This window comes from Alosa sapidissima, chromosome 24, assembly GCF_018492685.1.
Source record: "Alosa sapidissima isolate fAloSap1 chromosome 24, fAloSap1.pri, whole genome shotgun sequence".
Taxonomy (NCBI): Eukaryota; Metazoa; Chordata; class Actinopteri; order Clupeiformes; family Clupeidae; genus Alosa; species Alosa sapidissima.
In genome coordinates, this window is record NC_055980.1 from 28,898,429 (window position 1) to 28,923,358 (window position 24,930).

Here is a 24,930-nt window from a genome sequence, read left to right on the forward strand (position 1 = left end):
ATGGCTACAAGCCATAAGAAGAGAAGACCGTATGACACTTCTGGTCACTGAGTGGGGTTGTTGCACCACTTCGTAGGCTACTTGGGATACTGAAGAGACGTGTTTTTATATTAATTGAATTAAGCTTTTGTAGGTATCTTTCACGGTCAACGACCGGCAAAGTGGTTATGTATTGAGTGGTCATATTGATTTGTGGTATTTTTTGTTATTATTTACTCCTGCGATTTCTGTACGAATTACGTTTATTGACCCTAATTTGCGTTGGAGTTAATGAGAGGGGTTGTTTGTTTTCCCCCCGAAAGGGGCGGGAACGTTTGTCACGAGTCAAGTTCCCGGATGTGCCGGTCTAACGTATCCTGTGCAACCCTGTATGCTAATACTGGCCTTATGCTAGGCTCACAGCACATGTCCGATAGCTTGTCCAACACTAACAAGGGTGTACCGCGACTGACAGCAACAGCCATGGCATGCCACTATAATCGCTACCAACAAGCTGTGAGTAGCTAGCTTGCCAACATACGCTAGCAGGTATTCACATCATAAAACTCACTCCTAATGTTTGACAATGCATGACGTTAGCCCATTCAAAGTGAATAAGGTCTTCTGATGCAGAGTGTGGGATTTTCGAGCCGTTGGCGACTACATTTCCGAATGTCGAATGAAATCATGGGAGTTTTACTGCAGTTGTGGTGCACTCCACTCATCTCAATCGCTTAGTGTAAGTTGGTATTCCGATCTGTTTCAAGTCAGTCCGAGTCAGTCTTTTTCTAGTCTCGACGTAACAACAATATCAAACACTCAACCAGCTAACAGCCTAACCTGTAATGTATTTAGCTGTATCTGACATCTGCGTTGCTAATAGCCTTACCTGTAATGTATTTAGTTGTATCTGATGTCTGCGTTGCTGGGTTTTAAAAAATGTGCTTGTAGTCTTCCACACACACCTCGTTCATGCCTTGTTTAAGTTTTTCTGGGCCGCACTGAAGTATCTACCCCGAGGCAGCGACTTGATTCAGCCCCGTAGAAATTCCCAAAACGTTGTGTTATGTAGATAGATAGATAGATACTTTATTGATCCTCAAGGGGAAATTCAAGTTATGAATTGTGGCGGTTCATCTAATGGAAAAGTAAGTGGCCCAGGTCCCGAAAACTATCAGCTCCAGTTCCTGCATTAAAAACAGCCCTTGTGACACACTGTTCATTACCACAATGGACACTTGCTTTAGCATCTCTATTCTTGTCAAATGCAACATATTTATAGTGTCTCTTTGGTGTAAGACACACTTTGATTGGTCGCTGTCTCCCCTAGTGCCCCTCCCCTCACCCCAGACGCTACAGGAAGTGGAGGTGCCCATCGTGGGAAACAGGAAGTGCTTCTGCAAGTACAGCGTGCGGAACATGGGCATCACAGACAACATGATCTGTGCCGGGAGGGACGAGGGAGGCAAGGACTCCTGTCAGGTGATCATGTGACTATTTACCTGTGTCAGGTGATCATGTGACTGTTTACCTGTGTCAGGTGATCATATGACTGTTTACCTGTGTCAGGTGATCATGTGGCTGTTTACCTGTGTCAGGTGATCATGTGACTATTTACACTATTTACCTGTGTCAGGTGATCATGTGAGAGTTTACCTGTATTAGGTGATCATGATCATGTGACTATTTACCTGTATTAGGGGATCATGTGACTATTTACCTGTGTCAGGTGATCATATGACTGTTTACCTGTGTCAGGTGATCATGTAATTATTTACCTGTGTCAGGTGATCATGTGACTGTGTATCTGTATTAGGAGATGTGAGAGCTTAGGGGCCTTTCCAAAACCAGTCTCTACCAGTGTTGCGCGGGTTTGGTCACAAGTGGCCCGCGGTCGCCCGATATTTTAATCAACCCGACCGCAACTCGGACCGCGAATATTAATTAGGACAAAATTATACCCGACCCGCGATCCGACCCGCTTATTTACAAAATGTGTGCTTTTGGTTATAGTCTGCATGCAGTGTGACAGTAGGCCATTTCTTGTAAAACAAACTAATTTATTTAGGCATGCAGAACATAATGTTTGCGTATGGAGAGAGAATGAGAATAAGAGCGCAAGCACGCACGCAACCACCAAGGATTAGAACACTAGGATAAGATTTGAAGGCCATGGGCATACATCTTTCTTTCGAAAACAGAAATGGTGAGGCAAGGTAGGCTAGAGAGATACATTGCTGGTCAAAACGTTAGCGTAAGAACTGGTTTATAATGCTGAATGAAGCACAAAGCTTTACAAAAGCACATCCACTGTTTAAAGTCACAAACACAACGAACTGTAACTTTTATGCATGCGCGAACCTATACATAGGATGTGTAGTCTGTGCCATAACATTTATTCCTGCAGGCTGCCCGTTTTGGCTGTCATACTTTTAAATGGCTTCGCAAGAAGCAGGCCTACATAGACCATAACTTACTGTCATCTTCTTTAAGAACTTTTCCCAAAATTTCCCATAGCCTATATCGCTTTTCCTGAAGGGGTGTCTATTATTTTTAACTCGCGTCTTCAGCTTCTTTACTGTTGACTTTACTGTAGGCCTATTGATGCTTTACTGTATTGATGCCAGCCTTCTTGTGATATTTTAAGTAGGCCTAGGCCTATTTGTAGAAAATATATATTTAATTAATTTTAACTGACCCGCCCGCAAATGACCCGAATATCATTAAAATATTTTCTTTATGACTCATAACCGCGGGTGACCGTGGTCATCCGCGGGCAACCGCTTAATTTCGGGCAGACCGCGCAACACTGGTCTCTACCCACTCCTCCTCAGTTATGGAGTGCGCTGGGGCTAAATGGAGTTCCCTTGATTAGAACGTAGGGTATTAGAACGTAGGGTATAATACTGTACTTAGCTTTGGGACAAACTTCATTCTCCCTAGCAGAACAGGTTGTGACAGAACCATGGTTTGACATATTCATGTAGAACAGAACCATGGATTTGACATATTCATGTAGAACTAATATTTCTATGAAGCATTCTCCATGACGTGTCGCATTAAGGGCCCACCTGTGTCAGGTGATCATGTGAGAGTTTACTGTACCTGTGTCAGGTGATCATTAGTTTACCTGTGTCAGGTGAGCCCATAACTATTTAGCTGTGTCAGATGATACTGTGAGAGTCTGTCTGTGTCAAGTGAGCCCGTAACTACTACTGAATACTGAATTTACAAAACACTCCAAACATCTGCTTTTTTGTGTGTCAGTTGATGAGAAAAATCAATTTTCAGGTGAGCCTGTGAGAGTTTACCTGTGTCAGGTGAGCCTGTAACTGGGTTTTTGGCATTATGGGATGGTAACACTAGTCCGTTCTGACCCGTTTCCCAGGGAGACTCTGGTGGTCCGATGGTGAGTAAGCAGAATAACAGGTGGGTCCAGTCTGGCGTCGTGAGCTTCGGTATCGGCTGTGCTCTGGCAGAATTCCCAGGGGTGTACGCACGCGTCTCCCAGTACGAGAGCTGGATCAAGACTCAGATCACCAGTAACCAGCCGGGCTTCGTCACGTTCACCTCCAGTGGGACTGACTCGGACCTTACTACCACCTGTGCTGGTCTGCCTGCCATCACCACCATTGCACCCACCACAGTGGCACGTAAGTAACACCACCACCCCAACACACCATCACCCCAACACACCACCACCCCAACACACCACCACCGCCCCAACACACCACCACCGCCCCAACACACCACCGCCCCAACACACCACCGCCCCAACACACCACCACCCCAACACACCACCACCCCAACACACCACCACCCCAACACATAACAACCCCAACACACCACAACCCCAACACATAACAACCCCAACACACCATCACCCCAACACATAACAACTCCAACACATAACAACCCCAACACACCATCACCCAAACACATAACAACCCCAACACACCAACACACCAACACACCAACACCCTAACACATAACAACCCCATCACCCCAACACACCACCACTCCAACACATAACAACCCCAACACCCCATCACCCTGTACGTGGGGTCTGAGATATCTGGTCAGATATTGTAGTGGGAGGATGGTCTGCTGCCTCAGTATAACTAATGTTAATGATGCTTCTCCTTTCCTCCCTTCTCTCTCCCTTTCTCTTCGTCTCTTTCTCTCTATCTCCCTTTCCTTTTCTCTCTCTCATCCTCATCTTTCCTCTTTTCATTTTCTGTGTGTGTACGTGTGTGTGTGTGTGTGTGTTTCTGCTGTGTGTGTGTGTGTGTGTGTGTGTGTGTGTGTGTGTGTCCCATCTGTGTGTTTGATTATACCTGCCCCCCTAGCGGTGGTATGTGGACGGGCGGCTCTGAACTCGCGTCTGATTGGTGGATCGGACGTGGTGGCGGGGGTGTGGCCCTGGATGGCCAGTCTGCACAGTACGGAACGCGGTGCCCACGTGTGCGGAGGAACTCTGGTCAGTGAGGACCTTGTCCTCACATCAGCCAACTGCTTCTCTAGGTAGGAGTACACACCTTACACACACTCACACACACACACTATAGACATATACGCACACACACACATATACACACACACAAACAAACCCACAAACACACTTAGTCCCAAACACCCACATATTCTTGAGGAAAAATTGGAGTTACATGGAAGCCATTAGGGTCAGAACTCCCATAAACAGGAGTCTGAACTCCCTTAAAGGAGCGATTTGTAGGATTGTTACCGAACGTTCTGTAGGCCAAAATCAAAACACTGGTGAACGTTCTCAAGACTACCAGACGCAAGCCTCTTCTGGGTTGCCAGATGTAATGAAGACTTAGCTAATAACGTTAGTTGACCTGCAGCTGCTTTAACGTTTCTCCAACTATGACCCAGCTACACATTACGGAAACAGTGAAAACAAAAAATACCTCTCTAACCACCGTAACATATTTAGCTGAAGTTAGCGATGCAGATGAAGTTTAGCCTAGGCTACCTGTCGTGGAGAAATATGGCCAGCTCTGCGTCAGACTTGATATTCTTCATTTGACGAAGACGTCGCAATTTTGGAAATTTGGCTGGCTCTCGTAGGCTAGGCCTACTCGTTCATGACTACACCTGACAGCTGTTGACAGTTGGGTTTCGCTGGCAACCCAAATAGGAGAACACGCCAGCCCATTATTAATACGCTATTCTAGAATTAAATCGTTCAAAACATAAACAAAAATAACGAACATAAAAAGAGATTCCACCCTCACAGGTTTTACAGGGTTTTACGGGTTACAGTAATGTTGTCAAATAAGCCATTACTTCAATTCATCGTGTTTCTTTACTCTCTGACGACATATGGTGATAATTTTTGAAATGGTTGCAATTTATTTTCCATTATTTCCTACATACTGGTCCTTATAAGGAATCTGAACTCTTATAAGGAATCAGAACTCCCATAAACAGGGGTCTACACCATTGCTGCTTAAGTTACACGATAGTTAGTAGCTGCTAAATCAAAATATTGTTGCATAGACAATTTTACCCCTTTATGTCTGACACCGTTAGTGTTAATGTTAGAGTTGCTGAAACCCCTTTACTGTATGTCTGACACCGTTAGTGTTAGTGTTGCTGAAACCCCTTTACTGTATGTCTGACACCGTTAGTGTTAGTGTTGCTGAAACCTCTTTATGTCTTACCTCCTCTGTTTTTACTTTGCTGTATGGAATAAAATCACATTTTATTTTTATAACAGTATAATAATGGTCTTTGTGTTTTGGAAATATTTCAGCCACCGCTATAGGCCTACCGCAGTAGTAGATTGTTGTTAGATACTGTAACGGTAACATTAACTCTATATTGCTAATATGGCTAATGAAATATGTGAGAACAAATCAACAGTAATGACAGCTAAGCTTTGCACTCCATTGGGAGGTAGATGTTTGATATTTGAACTTACGAATATTTAAACTTACGAATATTTGAACTTACGAATATTTGAACTGGCTGCTGAACTCCCATAAAATCTGAACTGAATCTGAACTTCGCTAAGGAGGAATTTGAACTGATGAGTCAGAGTTAAAGTAATATTGATGAATCTAATCTAATCTGAAATAATATGTATGTGATTATGATTGAATCTAATCTAATCTCAAATAATATTTATGTGATTATGACTGTGACACAGTGTAGTATGATTAAGTTTGTCTTTAACTCCTCCCCCAGTTCTCCTTCAGCATCCAATTGGACGGTGTTTCTGGGCCGCCAGAGACAGAACGGCTCCAACCCCAATGAGGTGTCAGTGGGCGTGGCCAACATCACTCTGAGCACCCTATCAGGCGATAACGTAGCCATGCTGCAGTTAACCAGGAAGCCCACCCTCTCCAACTTCATCCAGCCAATCTGTGTGGAGCAGGACGGGGCCACTATCGCCACGGGAACCACCTGCTGGGTTGCAGGCTGGGGCAACACCACAGGTTAGTGTGTGTGTGTGTGTGTGTGTGTGTGTGTGTGTGTGTGTGTGTGTGTGTGAGAGAGAGAGAGAGAGAGAGAGAGAGAGTGTGTGTGTGTGTGAGAGAGAGAACAAGAGTATGTGTGTGAGTGTCTGTGTGTGAGAGAGAGTGTGTGTGGTGTGTGTGTGAGAGAGAACAAGAGTACGTGTGTGTGTGTGAGAGAGTGTGTGTGTGTGTGTGTGTGTGTGTGTGTGTGTGTCAGTGTGAGTGTGTGTGAGAGAACAAGAGTGTGTGTGTGTGTGTGACTGAATGTGTTGAGAAGTCAAAGTCGAGACAATTGGACAATGTATGCATTTATCTCTACCTCTCTTTGACTTTACCATATATCTCTCCCCTCTCTCTCTTCCTCATCCCTCTCTCTTTCTCTCCCTCTCTCTCTTCCTCATCCCTCTCTCTCTCTCCCTCCTCTCTCTCTCTTCCTCATCCCTCTCTTTCTCTCTCTCCCCCTCTCTCTTCCTCATCCCTCTTTCTTTCTCTCTCTCTCTCCCTTTGCAGGTGAGCAGCCTCTTAAGGAAGTGCAGACATCAGTGGTTGCCTGTGGCAACGCATCCTCCTCTGCTGATGACATCTGCACCAACACTGTTCAGATAGAACAGGTGAGGAAACAAATAGCTAACACCTCTCTTCCTCTCACTCTTTCTTTCTCTCACTCTCTCTCGCTCTATTTCTCTCTCTCCCTCTCAACAATCTTCAGATAGAACAGGTAAAGAGATGCTTCTCTTCCTTCCTCTCTGTCTATCTCTCTCTTCCACTCTGGACTCCATATCTCGTCCTCATCCCTGTGTGTGTGACTGGATTTAGTCTGGATCCTGGATTTAGTCTTTATTCGGTAACAATGCTAACCCTAACCCTTGACAGTATCGACATAAGAGTGACATGACACTGTAATGACACTGAGTGACATAACCCCTACAGTGGGCATCGCTTTCAAATGGCCACTTCAGTCGCGCATTACGCGGCGTGAAGCTGCATGAAGCTTTAGTACCACTTTCAGCCACTGTGCGTCGCTCTGCCACTGTACATCGCTCTGCCTGCCGCCCCTTCTGAAAAAGCTCGATTTACCTCGATTTAGGCTACTTGGGTATGGCTTAAGGCTTGACTACACGGTGGTAACGGAAATCGAAATTTGCTGTCTACATTATTGTCAGTGTTGGGTTAACGCAACTACGCAAATCAAAACAGTGCGTGATAATTGAGCCAGTAGAGAAATAACTGGCTTAATAATAGACTTCTGCGACGTTTTTAACAGGCTACGCTATAGAGGCTTAGACAACTATGACCCACGTTTTGGTTTCGTAAATTAATTTGCCCTACTTCTTGACTGCAATGTAGTCAATTGACTGCTTGACATGTCATTTTTTTTTTCTGTACAATAAACAAATACATCTGCTTTATGCCGCAGAATTACATATTTGGAACTTACATAGTCTAATGCATCGTTACACTACGTTAGTGTTTCCCAAAACCATAGTAGCAACGAACGTTCGCAACCACTATCGTAAAGTTGTGTAGTTACAACTACACCTCTCGACCTGTGGTAAAATGCTAGTAGAAACATAGTTCCAGGGATCTTCATGTCAAAGACATCACTGACGCCAGTTATTTGTTTGCAAATTAATCATTATAAATATATTTAGGTTTCTAATTGATATTTACACTTCTAACCACCATACATCCATATTTTAAATTGCCCAAGGCAGAAAATACATAAATTAAAAGTCAATTTGCAGCCATGTGCACGTAAGTAAAAGTCACACACCTGCAGATAATAATAAGGTGGTGCGCACTTTTTGACGAGTCAGCTGAGAATATGTAGCCTTTGATTTTCATGGGGGCAACGGCGGCTGTCATCTGCCGGCCTTAACGCAATGCGTCACAGAAGTATGTGCAGGTGCCCGTTCACGTGCTACTAAACGTCATTAACCACCTTAGTCCAGACTACTGAAGTTTGGAAACTATCATGGTCCAAACTTACAGTACTATGTAAGTACGACAGTTTTGGGAAACAGTCGTAACTTACATGTTAGTTAGTTGAACGATACATCCTGTTAGTAAAAAGCTAACCTCCGTAGTTGTACGGGAAACGCACCCCAGATCAGCTTGTAGGCCATTAGCAATCTGTTTATTTTATTTTATGAAGCCTACACAGTAAATCACATGCCACATTTTCACTTTCAATAGACAGATGCAATAGCCATTGGTCAAGTATTGAGTATAAAGCCATTAAGATAGTATGAAGTACTTTTTGTATAGGGTACTATCATAAAAATTCGTTAAAACGAATAGCATTTTGCAACTTGACAAAACACTGGATTAAATATCGTAGGCACAGGAGAAAACTTGTACAACCATTGGCCCGTGGGGAGATCACATGCCAGTTGCCTCTCCCTTCAATGCTATGACTCGTTCGGCTGTGAGCTTGTTTCGCCAAAAAAAAACTATTGCAGATATCAATGCGTCTTTGTTCATGGGTTTGGCCTCACAGCAGAGGCTTAGACAACTATGACCCATGTTTTGGTTTCGTAATTTGCCCTACAGGTTATGACAGGTTATTTTTATTTTTCTGTACAATAAACAAATACATCTGCTTTATGCCGCAGAATTACGCACTTGGCCAGCCTATAGAACGGGCACATTTTGGAGAGAATAGAGAATGTACGCACGCAAGAATCTGTAGGCTATTTGTGGTTGGTTACCAGCAAACAATGTTTAATGCATTAACTCAAGACGTCAAACATTTTCTAAACAATACAAACAGAAAGGATGCAGCAGGCAGCAAATGTAGAAGAGTCATTTCCAGTGGAAGAACAAAATGCTGAATGAAGCCCAAAGATATGAAGGCATACAGTATCTGGCAAGTTGTTATTTTTTGAAGACGTAAATGGTTGGGCTATAGGCCTAGTTTGCAAGAAGGAGACATAAAGCGTGAGCATGCCACACTATCCACAGCTGTGGTGGGGGAGGGGGTAGGAGGATTACTGTTAGCGCAGGATTTATATAAAATTCTTCAACAGAAGGCCTGCCGCGAATGCAGGCTTGCCCAAAAAAAGGCCTGTGGTTTGCGCAGCCTACAGTAAGTAGGTCTTAGTGAGTTAGGAGTCCTCTAGACTTCTTTTCAGCTGTCTCAGAGGTGGGAAGTTGCGTTCGTTGGGGGCAGGGCCGGATTAACAATTCATAGACCCTTGGGAACAAATGTCTGATGGCCCCCCCCTGCCCCCCAGCCAACGTGAATCGGGCGGTCAGTTAATAGGCCTATCGTGAAGATTTGTATTGCCATTTAAGGCACGAGCGCATCTGTGAGGCCAAGCCTCACCAAGTAGCCCGTTTGTTTACAGCTAACATTACATTTAATTAAACTGCTTATAGGCTATGCCGAAATAGTTTCAACATTTTGAATATCAGTGTCGGGTGAATTAGGAAATGCCTTATGGCTGAAAGCTGCTTGGGATCCCCCCTGTCAAGCAATAACCATACAAAAAGTTAAAAACAGATGACATGATGCACGTCACTGACATAATGCGCAAATAATATAGCCTAGATATTCCAATATATTCGAATACATGTGTTTATTTTAGAGGGGATATTTGAACGTCATTTTTGAGCAATTTTGACAGCCCTAGTCCACTGTAGGCTACGCCAATCGTCTATTAACACCTTCCACCTAACCCCGGTGAGTGGGGGTCACTATAATGCGTGTGAAATAGCACCATTGAGTAGCCTATGCGAAATAGCCTTAAAATCGTTCCGGTGTTGTGTGCCTTCTGGTTTCTCCACCTACTGGTTTCCTTGCGCGTGCATGTGCTGCAGCAGTTGTCAGACATTCACAAACAAGTTGTTTTAGGCGGTTTGAAGTCGCTTTTCATACGCCATGAGCGCTCGGCTACATTACAGCCACTCAGACAAAAGACATGTACAAAATATATGTTTTGAAAACTAGCATTAAACTGGATTCGATCCCGCAAAAGCAACACACGCGTGACTCTCTCCATCCTGATTCCCTACTCTTTGAGCCAACTAATATGTTACACGAATCAATTAATTATTGTAGGCTACCATTAATTAATAACGTAGGCAACACCCAGGTAACATGTTGTCCAGGCTATCTGAAACAAGAGGTTGCCTCTCATCTACAACAACTGGTTACCTTGGGCTGCTACAGTCGTCAGTGCACTGTGCACAGTAGGCCTATGCTACTCTTTGTGGTTGATCAACTAAAAATAAAAGATGTATTTGGTGATGACGTTATTGTAGGCAGGGTCGGACTGGGAACAAAATTCGGCCCTGGCAATTTTCTCCTGGACCGGCCCACCACTGGACCGACGACCCCCCCCCCCCTCCCTGATAAATAACAAACACACAGTATTATGCTGTAGCAACACTTCATAAACTGAACCCAAACATTTAGATTTGGACCTATAGCCTAATCACAATAACAGAGGTTTTTTTAAAGTTATTTGAAATGGAGAGGGACAGGATTCAGGGATAGGCTACTAAAGACAGGCTCATATTCTTTCTGTCTCTCACGTCATGTTACCCCATACATTAAACCACATGTCACTGCTTGACTAAATGAAAAATATAGGCTACTGAACATGGACATCGTCATAGTTGACAGAAATTACGTTTTGTGCCACATGTTGTAGAAACACAAACAGCCTTTATTTGGTGCAAATCTTCTCCTTTACTTTGGTTATAGTCCGCGATTCACAGTAACTGTAGGCTATCACCACAAGTGTAGGCTATACTAAGCATTTTTGACCTAGTTTGTGTGCCGTCATCACATTTTGCAAAATTAGGCTACCTTCGTTACTAACCTACCAGTTGATAGCCTAATTTTTACCTGCATCGACTCGCGATTGATTGTGCATCTAATGTAACACTCGGGGGAGAGACCACTTTCCAAGTTTCACTTTCACTGTCGTTGTGAGCTAAAAGGCTAGGCCTAATATGGGAAATACTTTGAAGTTCCTTTTGAGTAGGATCAGCTCCAAAAATGAATGGGTTTTCTTTAACCTGTGCTACACTTTTCCACCAAGTTGTGCGAAAATTGTAGGCTACCCGTAGTTTTTTTTTATGTTGACAGAACCGCACTACAGTAGCTTATGGTGCAGTAAATGGAAGCTCTTGGTAGCATGCGCAACTAACGTCTATAAAAACAATATATTTATGGAATAAAACTAGACCTCTGATTGCTGTTTACGGTTAAACTGCGATAATGTGAACACCAGCCAGCGGAGGGCACTTATACAGCCTAGGCTAACATGCACTCGAACTAGCGGCTGCTTGGACAAATCCACTTGAAGGGTGGGGCAGGGGGGTGCGATCGTAACACACACTGAACCTGTCATGAAGAGGCCAAAATGATTGACCTGTCACCCCCTGATCCAAATGGATGCAACTGCATTTATAGGCTAGGCCTAGGCCTACATGACGGGCCGCAAATAGGCTAAATAACTTTTTTTTTTAAATCCCGGAGCTCACCGGCCCACATGTGGACCGGCCCACCGGGCATTTGCCGGGTTGTACAGATTACCAGTCCGAGCCTGATTGTAGGCCTAGTCAGGGTGCGATTTGAATGGTGGACATGGAGGACAACTGCACGGAGAGTAGAACGTAGGCCTATTGTCCGAAGGAACTTACATTAAATGAGGAGATATTTGCTGAATGTCACAAAAAGTGTTACAGAAATTGCTTGGCATCGCTTATTCAATGGCTCTACCGAAACACCTGTAGTTTGCGGAGGACGAACGAGAAAGCACTCGTTTGATAAATCAGCCAGTAGGCTAGGCCTAGTAGACAAATAACTTTTAGAAATAATCTGTACTGCAAAAACGAATGTTGGTGGGTATTTAAACTATCTAGCGGGTGTTTTAACAGCTGCAAGAAATAGAAGCTTCATGGTCTTTATGTTCTGGTTCGTAAATTATTTTCATAAAACTTCAAATTGCCCTATAACTTTACTCTCCAAACTCTTCACTGCACTGTAGACAATTAACTGACAGTATGATAGGCTATTTATTTTCTGTAGGCTACAATAAACACATTTATTTTTTCAACTTTTGCAATATTACGCACTTGGCTACTGAACGCAAATCAGCAGGAGAGAGAATGCACGTAGCCTACGCAGCGTGTAGCGCAATGTGTAGGCTATTTGGTTACCAACTAACACTGTTAGCCAATTCACTAACTTAAGACTTCAGTGCCATCATATACAACGTTTTTTTACGCAACAAATACAGAAAGGATGGAGGCAGCAAAAGTAGAGAAGTCATTTCAGATGGGGCAAGAACAAGGTGAATTTGTATGCTTGTCAAAACGTAGTCCTACCCTGCATTAGAGGAGCTGATCATCATACCAAGCACACTCGCTGTTTAAAGTCATAGACCACGGTAAACTAAAACTAAAATGTTACAAAGGTGGCAAAAATAATATAGGGTATTATTAGCCATGACATTACTAGGCTATGAATCGTTCGTTCATTTTTTTTTTTTTTTTGGGGTGGTGGTGGGGGGGGGGGGTTACAAACTTATTCAAAATCATCCCCCCCTCTGGTTTTTACACAAATCGCACCCTGGGCCGAGTAGACCTAAATTCTGAGAAATTAAATGGTACGAGAAACGATCTACATAGCACACCAGACCGCAATGTCTTCAAGTGTTGAATGAAGGGAGTTTGCAAAAATTAGTGTATTTTTCAAGTCAATAAACATTCTTAATTTTCAAATGTCTTTGTCAGGGAACATTGCTTAGACAAGGAGTTATAAGATAAAGGCAATACCATTTGTGTCACCTAATGCAGTTCAGTGAATTAGCAAGATACCATCAGAAGGCAACAATCATAAAGCACAGTGCGCGCGCGCTCTCTCTCCCCTGCGCATGAAGCTGTCTGCGTGTTGTAGGCTAGATTTGCGTGAGTTCTTTCTATCTGCTTTACTTTTGTGAGTTGCGACCACCTAGGCTATGTTATAGACGTTCTATGAGGTACCAGTGTTTAGCTGTGTCACAAAACAATAAGCTTTGTCAGACTACTTTTAAAATGATATTCAGGGCTATATTTCAAACATTCGGGGCTGAAGACCCGACAAAGCCTTGCGTTAATTCTTCAGGTGGGAAGTGTCAGGAATTTTCATACGAGAGACGCTCTCATTGGTGGTTAGGATATGAAGTAGGGAATTGACAGCAACATATCCAATCACATTATGAGAGATGCTGAATTTAACATAAACTGCGATGTTTGATTTTAAATGAATGTAAATTTAGCCGGGACTGTAAGCTGTCACACGTGGGTGCTCGATGTTTTGTGGGTGCCCGAGAGACGGAGCATCCACGGTATCGGCGCCTATGACAAGCGTATCTCACGGTTGCATCCATTACAAACAAACATGCAATGTGATCGTCTGGGATTGGGGAGAGCACTAAATGCTCTACTGAATAAGCACGAAGACAAGCCTTTAAATGAAAAACACTCTTTAATAATTAAAGAAATAAACGCTAATGAAGTAAACTTGTGACCATCAAAAATCGTTTATCGCCTGTAACTCCGTGATAACAGGACGTAACAAGAAGGCATTTGGCTGAGCAACGGAGGTTAATATGCTCTATACTTTGTCCAAATGATGTCTGTCTATCATCGTTGCACTCGGAGAAAACCAGAATGTTTAATTTGTCCTGCGTTTCTTCTACGGCTGCAAACGGGATTCACTCGCCGTTAACCAAATATTTCTTTATTAGGGCAGGGCAGGCATATTTCTGGCTATTAAATTATTTCTAAACCAGTCTGCTAAAGTCTGTAGTGAAGTCTATGTAGGGTTTTCCAGCTCCATTTCTTTTTACGAGACACCCTGCTCACTTGAGACCTCTGCCGGTTGTTGCAGCGTCGTTGCAGCGTCACTGGAAAAATACAAATTAAAGTCGCGTGATGCCGCGTGATCCCGCGCGCGGACCGCGAGGGAAGCTGGCCAAGTCGAAGCACTGCCCACTGTATGTCAATCCTAATCCTAATCCTATAACCCCAACCCTAACCCTAACTCTAACCCTAAACCTAACCCTAACTTGTTATGACAAAAAACGAATGTCACTTAACATAACAGAAGCGTTATGTCATAAACGTTTATGACTTGTTTATGACACGTTCATGACAGTGTCATGTCACTCTTATGTCGACACTGTCAAATAAAGTGTAACCCTTTATTCTCTCATGTTATGTAACTCTGTTACTCTCTGTGTTGTCAGGGTGATATGGGAGGTCCTCTCATGTGTAAACAGGGGAGTTCATGGTTCCAGCTCTCAGTGTTCACCATCACCTCCTCTTCATCCAACTCCACCTCTTCATCCAACTCCACCTCTTCATCCAACTCCACCTCTTCATCCAACTCCACCTCATCCAACTCCACCTCATCCAACTCCACCTCTTCATCCAACTCCACCTCATCCAACTCCACCTCATCCAACTCCACCTCATCCAACTCCACCTCCAGAGACCTCGGCCAATCAGATCGCGCCTCAGCCTCAGCGCAGGTCTTTAGCCGGACATCTCGTTTCAGAAGCTTCCTGTCGAGTTTCTCTTTCCCCTCCGTCGCCACGAGCACCAACAGCACCACCACCACCACCACAGCGTCCAGTGGGGGGCGCCACTCCTGCATGGCCCTCTCCCTCCTCTCCCTCCTCCTCCTCGCACTCACCCCTCTGCTGGCCTCCCAGCGCTAGCCCTCAGGTCAAAGGTCACGACTACCCACAATCCACTGCTGCACCTAGCCCTACTACCCACAATCCACTGCTGCACCTAGCCCTACACACCACTTGGTTTAAAACAACAACAACAACAGCTGCAGCAGCAGCGGCAACAACAACACCAATAACAACAGCACCACCAACAACAACAACAACAGCAGCAGCACTGTGTCTTAGTTGTGAGTGTTTGTCTCGTCCCCATGTTGACTTCCCATCTTCGTGTTAGGACAGGTCGCTGGAGTCGATGATTGATTCCTGTATTTATGCCTTAAACTGCATACGTGTTCTACTTCTTCTTTCAAAGCTCTTTTTCCTCTGTCGTGGCTCAGCTGTTTGAAGTGTCATCCCACTGATGGGAGGTCAAAGGTCGTGCTCTAATGAAGGGGGGAGCTACTAGATGAGCCTAAATGAAGTGGGGGGGGGGGGGTCGGATGCTGTTACTTGCACTTGACTTGTCTGACCAGCAGGCCCAACTGCAGTCTGTAACCATCAACCTGACCAGCAGGCCCAACTGCAGTCTGTAACCATCAACCTGACCAGCAGGCCCAACTGCAGTCTGTGACCATCAACCATCCAAAGCACCAAAGAACCCAATCTGAACATTTACATGCAGCCATGCAGCTATCAGGGATCAGCGCTGTGAAGGAAGCACTGTCAGCTCATTAGGGATCAGCGTTGTGAAGGAAGCACTGTCAGCTCATTGAAGTAACTGGACATGAGTTCTGTACGTGACTGGCCATCTGCACTGCAAGTGACCACAGGTCCTCTGGTTTGATGTTAGCACTTTAAACCAATAGTTGTTATTTATTGCAATGAAAATGTTCAATTTTATGTACAGTTGCAGTTAGTTTTAGATAAAAAATGTCAATTTTTGTCTGTGACGTTGACTGTGCTGTTCTGCATGTAAGTGAGGCAGCCCTTTGAACATGTTAGAAAACACGACGAACACAACAATGTCTGTCTTACCTTTCTTCTTGAACATGTTAGAAAACATGACGAACACGACAATGTCTGTCTTACCTTTCTTCTTGAACATGTTAGAAAACACAACGAACACGACAATGTCTGTCTTACCTTTCTTCTTGTTTACGTAGGAAATTGCAATATTGTTGTTTTGTGTTTCTGTTGAACATATCCCATGATCTCTAATGGTAAGGTGTAATGGTTTTGTGTGTGTGTGTTTATTTTAAGCAATTAAAACATATTTTACTGCTCTCCGGTTGTTGTGGTTGTTATTAATAGTACACGGTATGAATGCATACATTAATTATTATGAATGAAATCAGGAATGATATTAGAATAGACCTTTTCTAAAGCAGCCATTTTTACATGAAATATTTGGGCAAGCACAGGTGTTACAAGATGTCTGTCGAATTTAAGTGTGACAGAATCAAAACTTTATTTAATGTCATAAGTAACACCTCGGCCTTGTCCAATATGTCCTGCTTTGTCAAAGTCATCAGCTTCATTCCCTGTACACACGTACCCGAATCATTTCAGATATATTTTTTGGTCCTCCCGTCCACACGACGTTATAGCGCACTCATATTTAACATGCTGTTATAACTCACTCATATTTAACATGATGTTTGTTTTAGCTCACTCATATTTAACACGCTGTTTTAGCTCACTCATATTAAACACGCTGTTTGTTTTAGCTCACTCATATTTAACACGCTGTTATAGCTCACTCATATTTAACACACTGTTATAGCTCACTCATATTTAACACGCTGTCTGTTTTAGCTCACTCATATTTAACACACTGTTTTAGCTCACTCATATTTAACACAATGTTTGTTTTAGCTCACTCATATTTAACACGCTGTTTTAGCTCACTCATATTAAACACGCTGTTTGTTTTAGCTCACTCATATTTAACACGCTGTTATAGCTCACTCATATTTAACACACTGTTATAGCTCACTCATATTTAACACGCTGTCTGTTTTAGCTCACTCATATTTAACACACTGTTTTAGCTCACTCATATTTAACACAATGTTTGTTTTAGCTCACTCATATTTAACATGCTGTTATAGCTCACTCATATTTAACACACTGTTTGTTTTAGCTCACTTATATTTAACACACTGTTTTAGCTTACACAGTTACACACAGTTATACATGGTAATATTGTTCATAGTAAATAAGCCTATATTAAAATATGTTTATAAATTGTTTTTAATAATACATTATGCAATAATAATTTGTTAATGAAATACTATTTCCATTATTTAACAGTTGTTAAGGAATTGTCTATGGTTTATAAGATCAGTTAGAATGGGTTTGTTAATGATTATTAAGAAATAAGAAATTATTCTCATCTACATGTATGCATGCCTGTAGGCAAAAAATAATGATTAAACACAAACACGTCTTATGTCTGAGGAAGGGCAGTGTGTATAAGTAGGGGCTGCTAGGTACCTGTCTTATGTCTGAGGAAGGGCAGTGTGTCCTGAAACGTCACATGTGGTGAATAAACTAGTACCTGAACATTCCTCACAGATGTCTGTGGGCGTGTGTGTGTGTGTGCTCAGGTACAGGTGAAGTGGGTGTGTCAGCACAGGTGTATTAAAATGCTGGAGCAGCAGCTCTGTAGCACACACACCATGGCATCAACACTAGGAGCTACCAGAGTCCTTACAGCAGTCATTCTACTGGCCAGAGGTAAGACACACACACACACACACACACACTATGGCATCGACACCAGGATCTATCAGAGTCATAATTTCTACTGGTCAGTACCATACTGTTGGTGATGGAGTAGTGTGAAGGCTGTTCTTCACAATGTTGCAAAACCAGGGTCAGCCTTATACGTTTCACCGGCAGGGCCAGCGGTCGACATTTTCCGCATTCATGTCTGTGTGCTTCAAAATATATGATTATGTTGGATAACTGTATGCTACTATTAATGACTTAGACTTAAGAGCACCTGGACAGCTTAGTCAATGGCTTAGTTAGTCTATGACCTCCTTCTGCAGAGTTAATCAATGACTTCCCTCTACAGAACCAAACAGACACTCACATTCTTATTCAATTGGTAACTTGTTTCCAGCAACTCAGCAAAGTCTCAGGCCCCCATATCAGATAAAGTATGTAGATAGATAGATAGATAGATAGATAGATAGATACTTTATTGATCCCCAAGGTTGTTGCTGAACCATCTTTTGTTCAATCCTGGTCTATATCAATAATGGGTCCCAAAACCAAGGCCTGTAAAATACTTCTGTTCCTATGGCTTCATATTATTTTCAGCCCTGAACATCACACTGTTTGGGCAATAATAATGAAAAGTATTATTCATAGGCAGCCCAAACTTTATAGGGTGGAAGAGAAACATGTTCTCTGTATGACTGAACCATTAAAAGTTTGTACGGCATTCTCATTGGTTTTCTACAAGGCCCTAGATTTGGAAACAAGTGCAAAAAGAGTGACATTAAGGTATAAACTTGTTTTGTACACATTTGGTATCGGTCATTATTTACATACTATATTTGATTAATGTTGTATCAATATATGAGCTCTCCTCGTACAATGGCCTCGAAGATTCATTTTCATAGGATTAAAACGGTATGTGTTGTAGCTAGTAGGCACTTGAAATCTATGTGAAAGTAGCTCAGTGTATGGGCAATTAGTGTACAATAAGCGCCAATGTTGTGCCATAGTTAAATAAATTGAGTCAAAATTATTGTTTTGCCTCAGGGCCAAGAATGAAAACCCACAGGTATACAATGTAACCAAGTAAGTGTATTTAAGTATGAATGAAACATGGTACATCATTGGCACTTTATACACAAAATGACCATAAACTGAACTATTCCCATGTTGATTTTCGTGTTCCTACTAGCTACCTCACATACCACTCCTGTGAAGATTATCAAAAAATGCAATCACACCTTGTTTTATCCTTAATTCCTCAAATATTGGCTCAACATTAATAAAGTACTGTATTTGCAGACAAAATAATGATTGTTGCCATATGGATACAAAACAATAGTTTACAAGACCCTCAATATGACCCGTTTTTGCACTTTTACTCAGGGCCTTATATAAAAGGCACGGTATGCAGTGCAAGCGTTTAATGGTCCAGTCTAACCGAGAACTTCCGGTTCTGTCTTCCACCCTACACAGATTGGGCAGGCGTGTGTGTGTGTGTGTGTGTCCCAGTATGTGACCTCCTCCATCAAGAAACCAAAGCCACTGTTCCTGCCACCTGTCAGCAGGGTTTCTCAGGGACAGGTTTCTGATATGGAAAGCAGCAAGACAAGTTTCAGGGAGGAGGCTGGTTCAGGCAAGTTTCTGTCAAGGCCTCAATGGAGTCACAACAAAGAGAAGGGGAAATGAGGTGTGGTAGCATACCAATACCACGATGGTTTATTTACTTAAATTCCAATGCAAAAGGGTCGGACAGTAGGGACAGTCGGGTCAGTAGTCAGTGGTGTTGGTGTGTTGAGGGAGGTGTGATGCGTGTGGTCAGTAGTCAGTGGTGTTGGTGTGTTGAGGGAGGTGTGTGTCAGTAGTCAGTGGTGTTGGTGTGTGCAGGAGCAGGTTGCATGTTCATGTGCGTGTGGACATGTGCAAATCCCAAACAAAGTATACACAGATTTTTTGTAATGAATTTCAACAGCAGTTTTTGCAGAACACCCATATGAACCTTAGTCAAATTTGGGATTTGCTGGCCAAGAGGCCATTGAAGCCCATTTCCAATGTCCAAAAAATAAGGCACGCAAACATAATTGCTAATCAGGCATGAACGTGTATTTCTCTCTCTGTCTCTCTCTCTCTCTCTCTCTCTCTCTCTCACACACACACACACACACACACACACACACAGGCATAATCAGGCATAAACGTGTATTTCTTTGGAACTGAGTAAACAACTAGGTAACACTTTATAAATAGCAAACTAGTCATTACCTATCCCTTTGGCACAAGTTAATAGTTACACCATAGTTACTGGTGTAAAAAATGCAATGAAGTTGTGTTTGTACAGATGTAAAGTGCATATTGGACATTTGGGAGAGATCATTGAGGGATTGGGGAGGTGGGTTGTGGTTTGGGCTGTGTAGAGATTGTGTGTGAGTGTTGGGGAGGTGGGTTGTGGTTTGGGCTGTGTAGAGATTGTGTGTGAGTGTTGGGGAGGTGGGTTGTGGTTTGGGCTATGTAGAGATTGTGTGTGAGTGTTGGGGAGGTGGGTTGTGGCTTGGACTGTGTAGAGATTGTGTGTGAGTGTTGGGGCTTGGGCTGTGTAGAGATTGTGTGTTAGTGTTGGGGAGGTGGGTTGTGGCTTGGGCTGTGTAGAGATTGTGTGTGAGTGTTGGGGCTTGGGCTGTGTAGAGATTGTGTGTTAGTGTTGGGGCTTGGGCTGTGTAGCGATTGTGTGTTAGTGTTGGGGAGGTGGGTTGTGGCTTGGGCTGTGTAGAGATTGTGTGTTAGTGTTGGGGAGGTGGGTTGTGGCTTGGGCTGTGTAGAGATTGTGTGTGAGTGTTGGGGCTTGGGCTGTGTAGAGATTGTGTGTGAGTGTTGGGGCTTGGGCTGTGTAGAGATTGTGTGTGAGTGTTGGGGAGGTGGGTTGTGGCTTGGGCTGTGTAGAGATTGTGTGTGAGTGTTGGGGCTTGGGCTGTGTAGAGATTGTGTGTTAGTGTTGTGGCTTGGGCTGTGTAGAGATTGTGTGTTAGTGTTGGGGTGGTGGGAGGTGGGTTGTGGCATAGGCTGTGTAGAGATTGTGTGTTAGTGTTGGGGAGGTGGGTGTTTGGATTGTGTGAGTGTTGGGGGAGGTGGGTGTTTGGATTGTGTGTGAGTGTTGGGGCTTGGGCTGTGTAGAGATTGTGTGTTAGTGTTGGGTTGGTGGGTTAGGCTGTGTAGAGATTGTGTGTGAGTGTTGGGGAGGTGGGTGTTTGGATTGTGTGAGTGTTGGGGGAGGTGGGTGTTTGGATTGTGTGTGAGTGTTGGGGCTTGGGCTGTGTAGAGATTGTGTGTGAGTGTTGGGGAGGTGGGTTGTGTAGAGATTGTGTGTTAGTGTTGGGGAGGTGGGTTGTGTAGAGATTGTGTGTGAGTGTTGGGGAGGTGGGTGTTTGGATTGTGTGTGAGTGTTGGGGAGGTGGGTGTTTGGATTGTGTGTGAGTGTTGGGGCTTGGGCTGTGTAGAGATTGTGTGTTAGTGTTGGGGAGGTGGGTTGTGTAGAGATTGTGTGTGAGTGTTGGGGAGGTGGGTGTTTGGATTGTGTGTGAGTGTTGGGGCTTGGGCTGTGTAGAGATTGTGTGTTAGTGTTGGGGAGGTGGGTTGTGTAGAGATTGTGTGTTAGTGTTGGGGCTTGGGCTGTGTAGAGATTGTGTGTGAGTGTTGGGGCTTGGGCTGTGTAGAGATTGTGTGTGAGTGTTGGGGCTTGGGCTGTGTAGAGATTGTGTGTTAGTGTTGGGGAGGTGGGTTGTGGCTTGGGCTGTGTAGAGATTGTGTGTTAGTGTTGGGGAGGTGGGTTGTGGCTTGGGCTGTGTAGAGATTGTGTGTGAGTGTTGGGGCTTGGGCTGTGTAGAGATTGTGTGTTAGTGTTGGGGAGGTGGGTTGTGGCTTGGGCTGTGTAGAGATTGTGTGTGAGTGTTGGGGCTTGGGCTGTGTAGAGATTGTGTGTTAGTGTTGGGGCTTGGGCTGTGTAGAGATTGTGTGTTAGTGTTGGGGAGGTGGGTTGTGGCTTGGGCTGTGTAGAGATTGTGTGTTAGTGTTGGGGAGGTGGGTTGTGGCTTGGGCTGTGTAGAGATTGTGTGTGAGTGTTGGGGCTTGGGCTGTGTAGAGATTGTGTGTGAGTGTTGGGGCTTGGGCTGTGTAGAGATTGTGTGTGAGTGTTGGGGAGGTGGGTTGTGGCTTGGGCTGTGTAGAGATTGTGTGTGAGTGTTGGGGCTTGGGCGGTGTAGAGATTGTGTGTTAGTGTTGTGGCTTGGGCTGTGTAGAGATTGTGTGTTAGTGTTGGGGTGGTGGGAGGTGGGTTGTGGCATAGGCTGTGTAGAGATTGTGTGTTAGTGTTGGGGAGGTGGGTGTTTGGATTGTGTGAGTGTTGGGGGAGGTGGGTGTTTGGATTGTGTGTGAGTGTTGGGGCTTGGGCTGTGTAGAGATTGTGTGTTAGTGTTGGGGTGGTGGGTTAGGCTGTGTAGAGATTGTGTGTGAGTGTTGGGGAGGTGGGTGTTTGGATTGTGTGAGTGTTGGGGGAGGTGGGTGTTTGGATTGTGTGTGAGTGTTGGGGCTTGGGCTGTGTAGAGATTGTGTGTGAGTGTTGGGGAGGTGGGTTGTGTAGAGATTGTGTGTTAGTGTTGGGGAGGTGGGTTGTGTAGAGATTGTGTGTGAGTGTTGGGGAGGTGGGTGTTTGGATTGTGTGTGAGTGTTGGGGAGGTGGGTGTTTGGATTGTGTGTGAGTGTTGGGGCTTGGGCTGTGTAGAGATTGTGTGTTAGTGTTGGGGAGGTGGGTTGTGTAGAGATTGTGTGTGAGTGTTGGGGAGGTGGGTGTTTGGATTGTGTGTGAGTGTTGGGGCTTGGGCTGTGTAGAGATTGTGTGTTAGTGTTGGGGAGGTGGGTTGTGTAGAGATTGTGTGTTAGTGTTGGGGCTTGGGCTGTGTAGAGATTGTGTGTGAGTGTTTGGGCTTGGGCTGTGTAGAGATTGTGTGTGAGTGTTGGGGCTTGGGCTGTGTAGAGATTGTGTGTTAGTGTTGGGGAGGTGGGTTGTGGCTTGGGCTGTGTAGAGATTGTGTGTTAGTGTTGGGGAGGTGGGTTGTGTAGAGATTGTGTGTGAGTGTTGGGGCTTGGGCTGTGTAGAGATTGTGTGTGAGTGTTGGGGGAGGTGGCTGTTTGGATTGTGTGTGAGTGTTGGGGAGGTGGCTGTTTGGATTGTGTGTGAGTGTTGGGGAGGTGGGCTGTGTAGAGATTGTGTGTTAGTGTTGGGGAGGTGGGTGTTTGGATTGTGTGTGAGTGTTGGGGAGGTGGGTGTTTGGATTGTGTGAGTGTTGGGGAGGTGGGTGTTTGGATTGTGTGTGAGTGTTGGGGAGGTGGGCTGTGTAGAGATTGTGTGTGAGTGTTGGGGAGGTGGGTGTTTGGATTGTGTGAGTATTGGGTTGGTGGGTGTTTGGATTGTGGGGGCAATAAAGACAGAAAACTATTCACTTGTGCCAAATAGATATTTCAGTAACAATTTACAAATATTAAGGGTTAGATAATGACTATAGTTTGCTATTTATTATGGCACCTTATTATAAAGTAATACCTTCTAATCACATTCTTCTTGCCTCAATATGCTCATTTCCAAAATTCAACTTAATGCACACAATGGTTTCGGAGTGCTATTACATTACATTAGAGTAACGGTCATTTCAAACAAAGGCGCAATTTCTTAGTTTTCCTCAGAGCGAGATTGGACATCTTCCGAGTGAGGTGTTGCATTAGCCCTAGCATTAGCCCCAGCTAACCTGTTTCCCAGAGTTACAGGGACTCACACCAAGCTTCTCCGCCGACCAATTCGGACGTTATGCGACACACCTGGCCACCACGCACTCTATGCAGAGGCACAGGCGAAACACTTGGCCTTTGGAATGATGCTCATTGAGCTCAATGCTAATCAAACCAGCTAATAGGCTAACTGAAATAAAACCATGCCAATCTCTAGGTATGGTGAAGGGTATGTGATGATGTGGGGCTATTTTAATTCCAAAGGCCAAGGGAACTTTATTAGGGTGCATAGTATCCTGGATCCATGAAATAACTGGCCTTTAAAAATAAAAATCTGCCTCTATGGCAATTTAACATAGGGGTGCCAATGACCCCTGTTTTTTTAAGGAAGAACATTTATTTATTTATTTATTTATTTATTTATTTTACAAAAAAAAAAAATTAAAAAAAAAATGGTGTCCTTAAAGGTTGGATATTGCTTCATTTTTTAAATTAAGGCATTAAGATCAATTTCCAAAAGATGATTTTATACTGTATTCCTCTTTTTAGTCAACTTTAGCATGGGTGCCAACACTTTTGACAATCACTGTAACTGATGACTGATAACATTAAAAGGAATCAAATGTTTAGCGATCATGAAATAATACAATACATAATATCAACAAGCAGGAAGATAATAAAGAGCAGTTCTACTCAAACTACTTGTGCACGTGGGCAGAGGATTGGTCAAATCTAGCAAGTAGGAAAGTCTAGTGGATGGCATGAAAGTGAAACATTCGAAAGGCCAACGGAAGTTAATGTTGCGTTTGGTAGCACAAAGACGCAAACCTGGTGCTCTAAATAGCCATTCTGTTGCCTTTGAAAGGTTCTCTTATTGACGCATTTAACCGCACACCTGCTTTTACAAGGCGGAAATATTTACAGAAACTGTTATATTGTCCAATTGCTAATTCTGAGTATAGAATGAGCTGATTGGCTGGTTCTGAGTGTAGTATGAGCTGATTGGCTGGTTCTGAGTGTAGTAGGAGCTGATTGGCTGGTTCTGATGTAGTATGAGGATGTTCATGACTGACTCTGATTACTTTGTCTTTCAGGATGCCTCTCACAGCTGGATGGTGAGTTCCACACACACACACACACACACACATATGCACATACACTCATACACACACCACACACACACACATTCAAACACACTCATACACACACACACACACACACACACACACACATTCACACACACACACACACACATTCCAACACACTCACACACACACACACATATGCAC

General features: G+C 43.8%; 1 protein-coding gene and 1 long non-coding RNA gene across 2 annotated transcripts in view; one reads left to right on the top strand and one right to left on the bottom strand.

Annotated features, from left to right (window-relative positions):
* LOC121699546 (transmembrane protease serine 9-like) overlaps positions 1–24,930 on the top strand; it is a 77,765-nt gene that overhangs the window by 8,941 nt on the left and 43,894 nt on the right. The window contains exons 5-10 of the mRNA XM_042081773.1: positions 1,310–1,461; positions 3,368–3,632; positions 4,329–4,503; positions 6,193–6,443; positions 6,975–7,075; positions 14,711–15,091. Of these exons, the coding sequence (XP_041937707.1) occupies positions 1,310–1,461; positions 3,368–3,632; positions 4,329–4,503; positions 6,193–6,443; positions 6,975–7,075; positions 14,711–15,091 (1,325 nt within the window). The remainder of the gene's footprint in view (positions 1–1,309; positions 1,462–3,367; positions 3,633–4,328; positions 4,504–6,192; positions 6,444–6,974; positions 7,076–14,710; positions 15,092–24,930) is intronic.
* Positions 3,935–15,150, bottom strand: LOC121699572. Its single transcript, XR_006026984.1, has 3 exons — positions 15,067–15,150; positions 3,992–3,998; positions 3,935–3,960 (listed from the first exon to the last, which is right to left on the bottom strand). It is a non-coding gene; the product is annotated as an uncharacterized LOC121699572 (long non-coding RNA).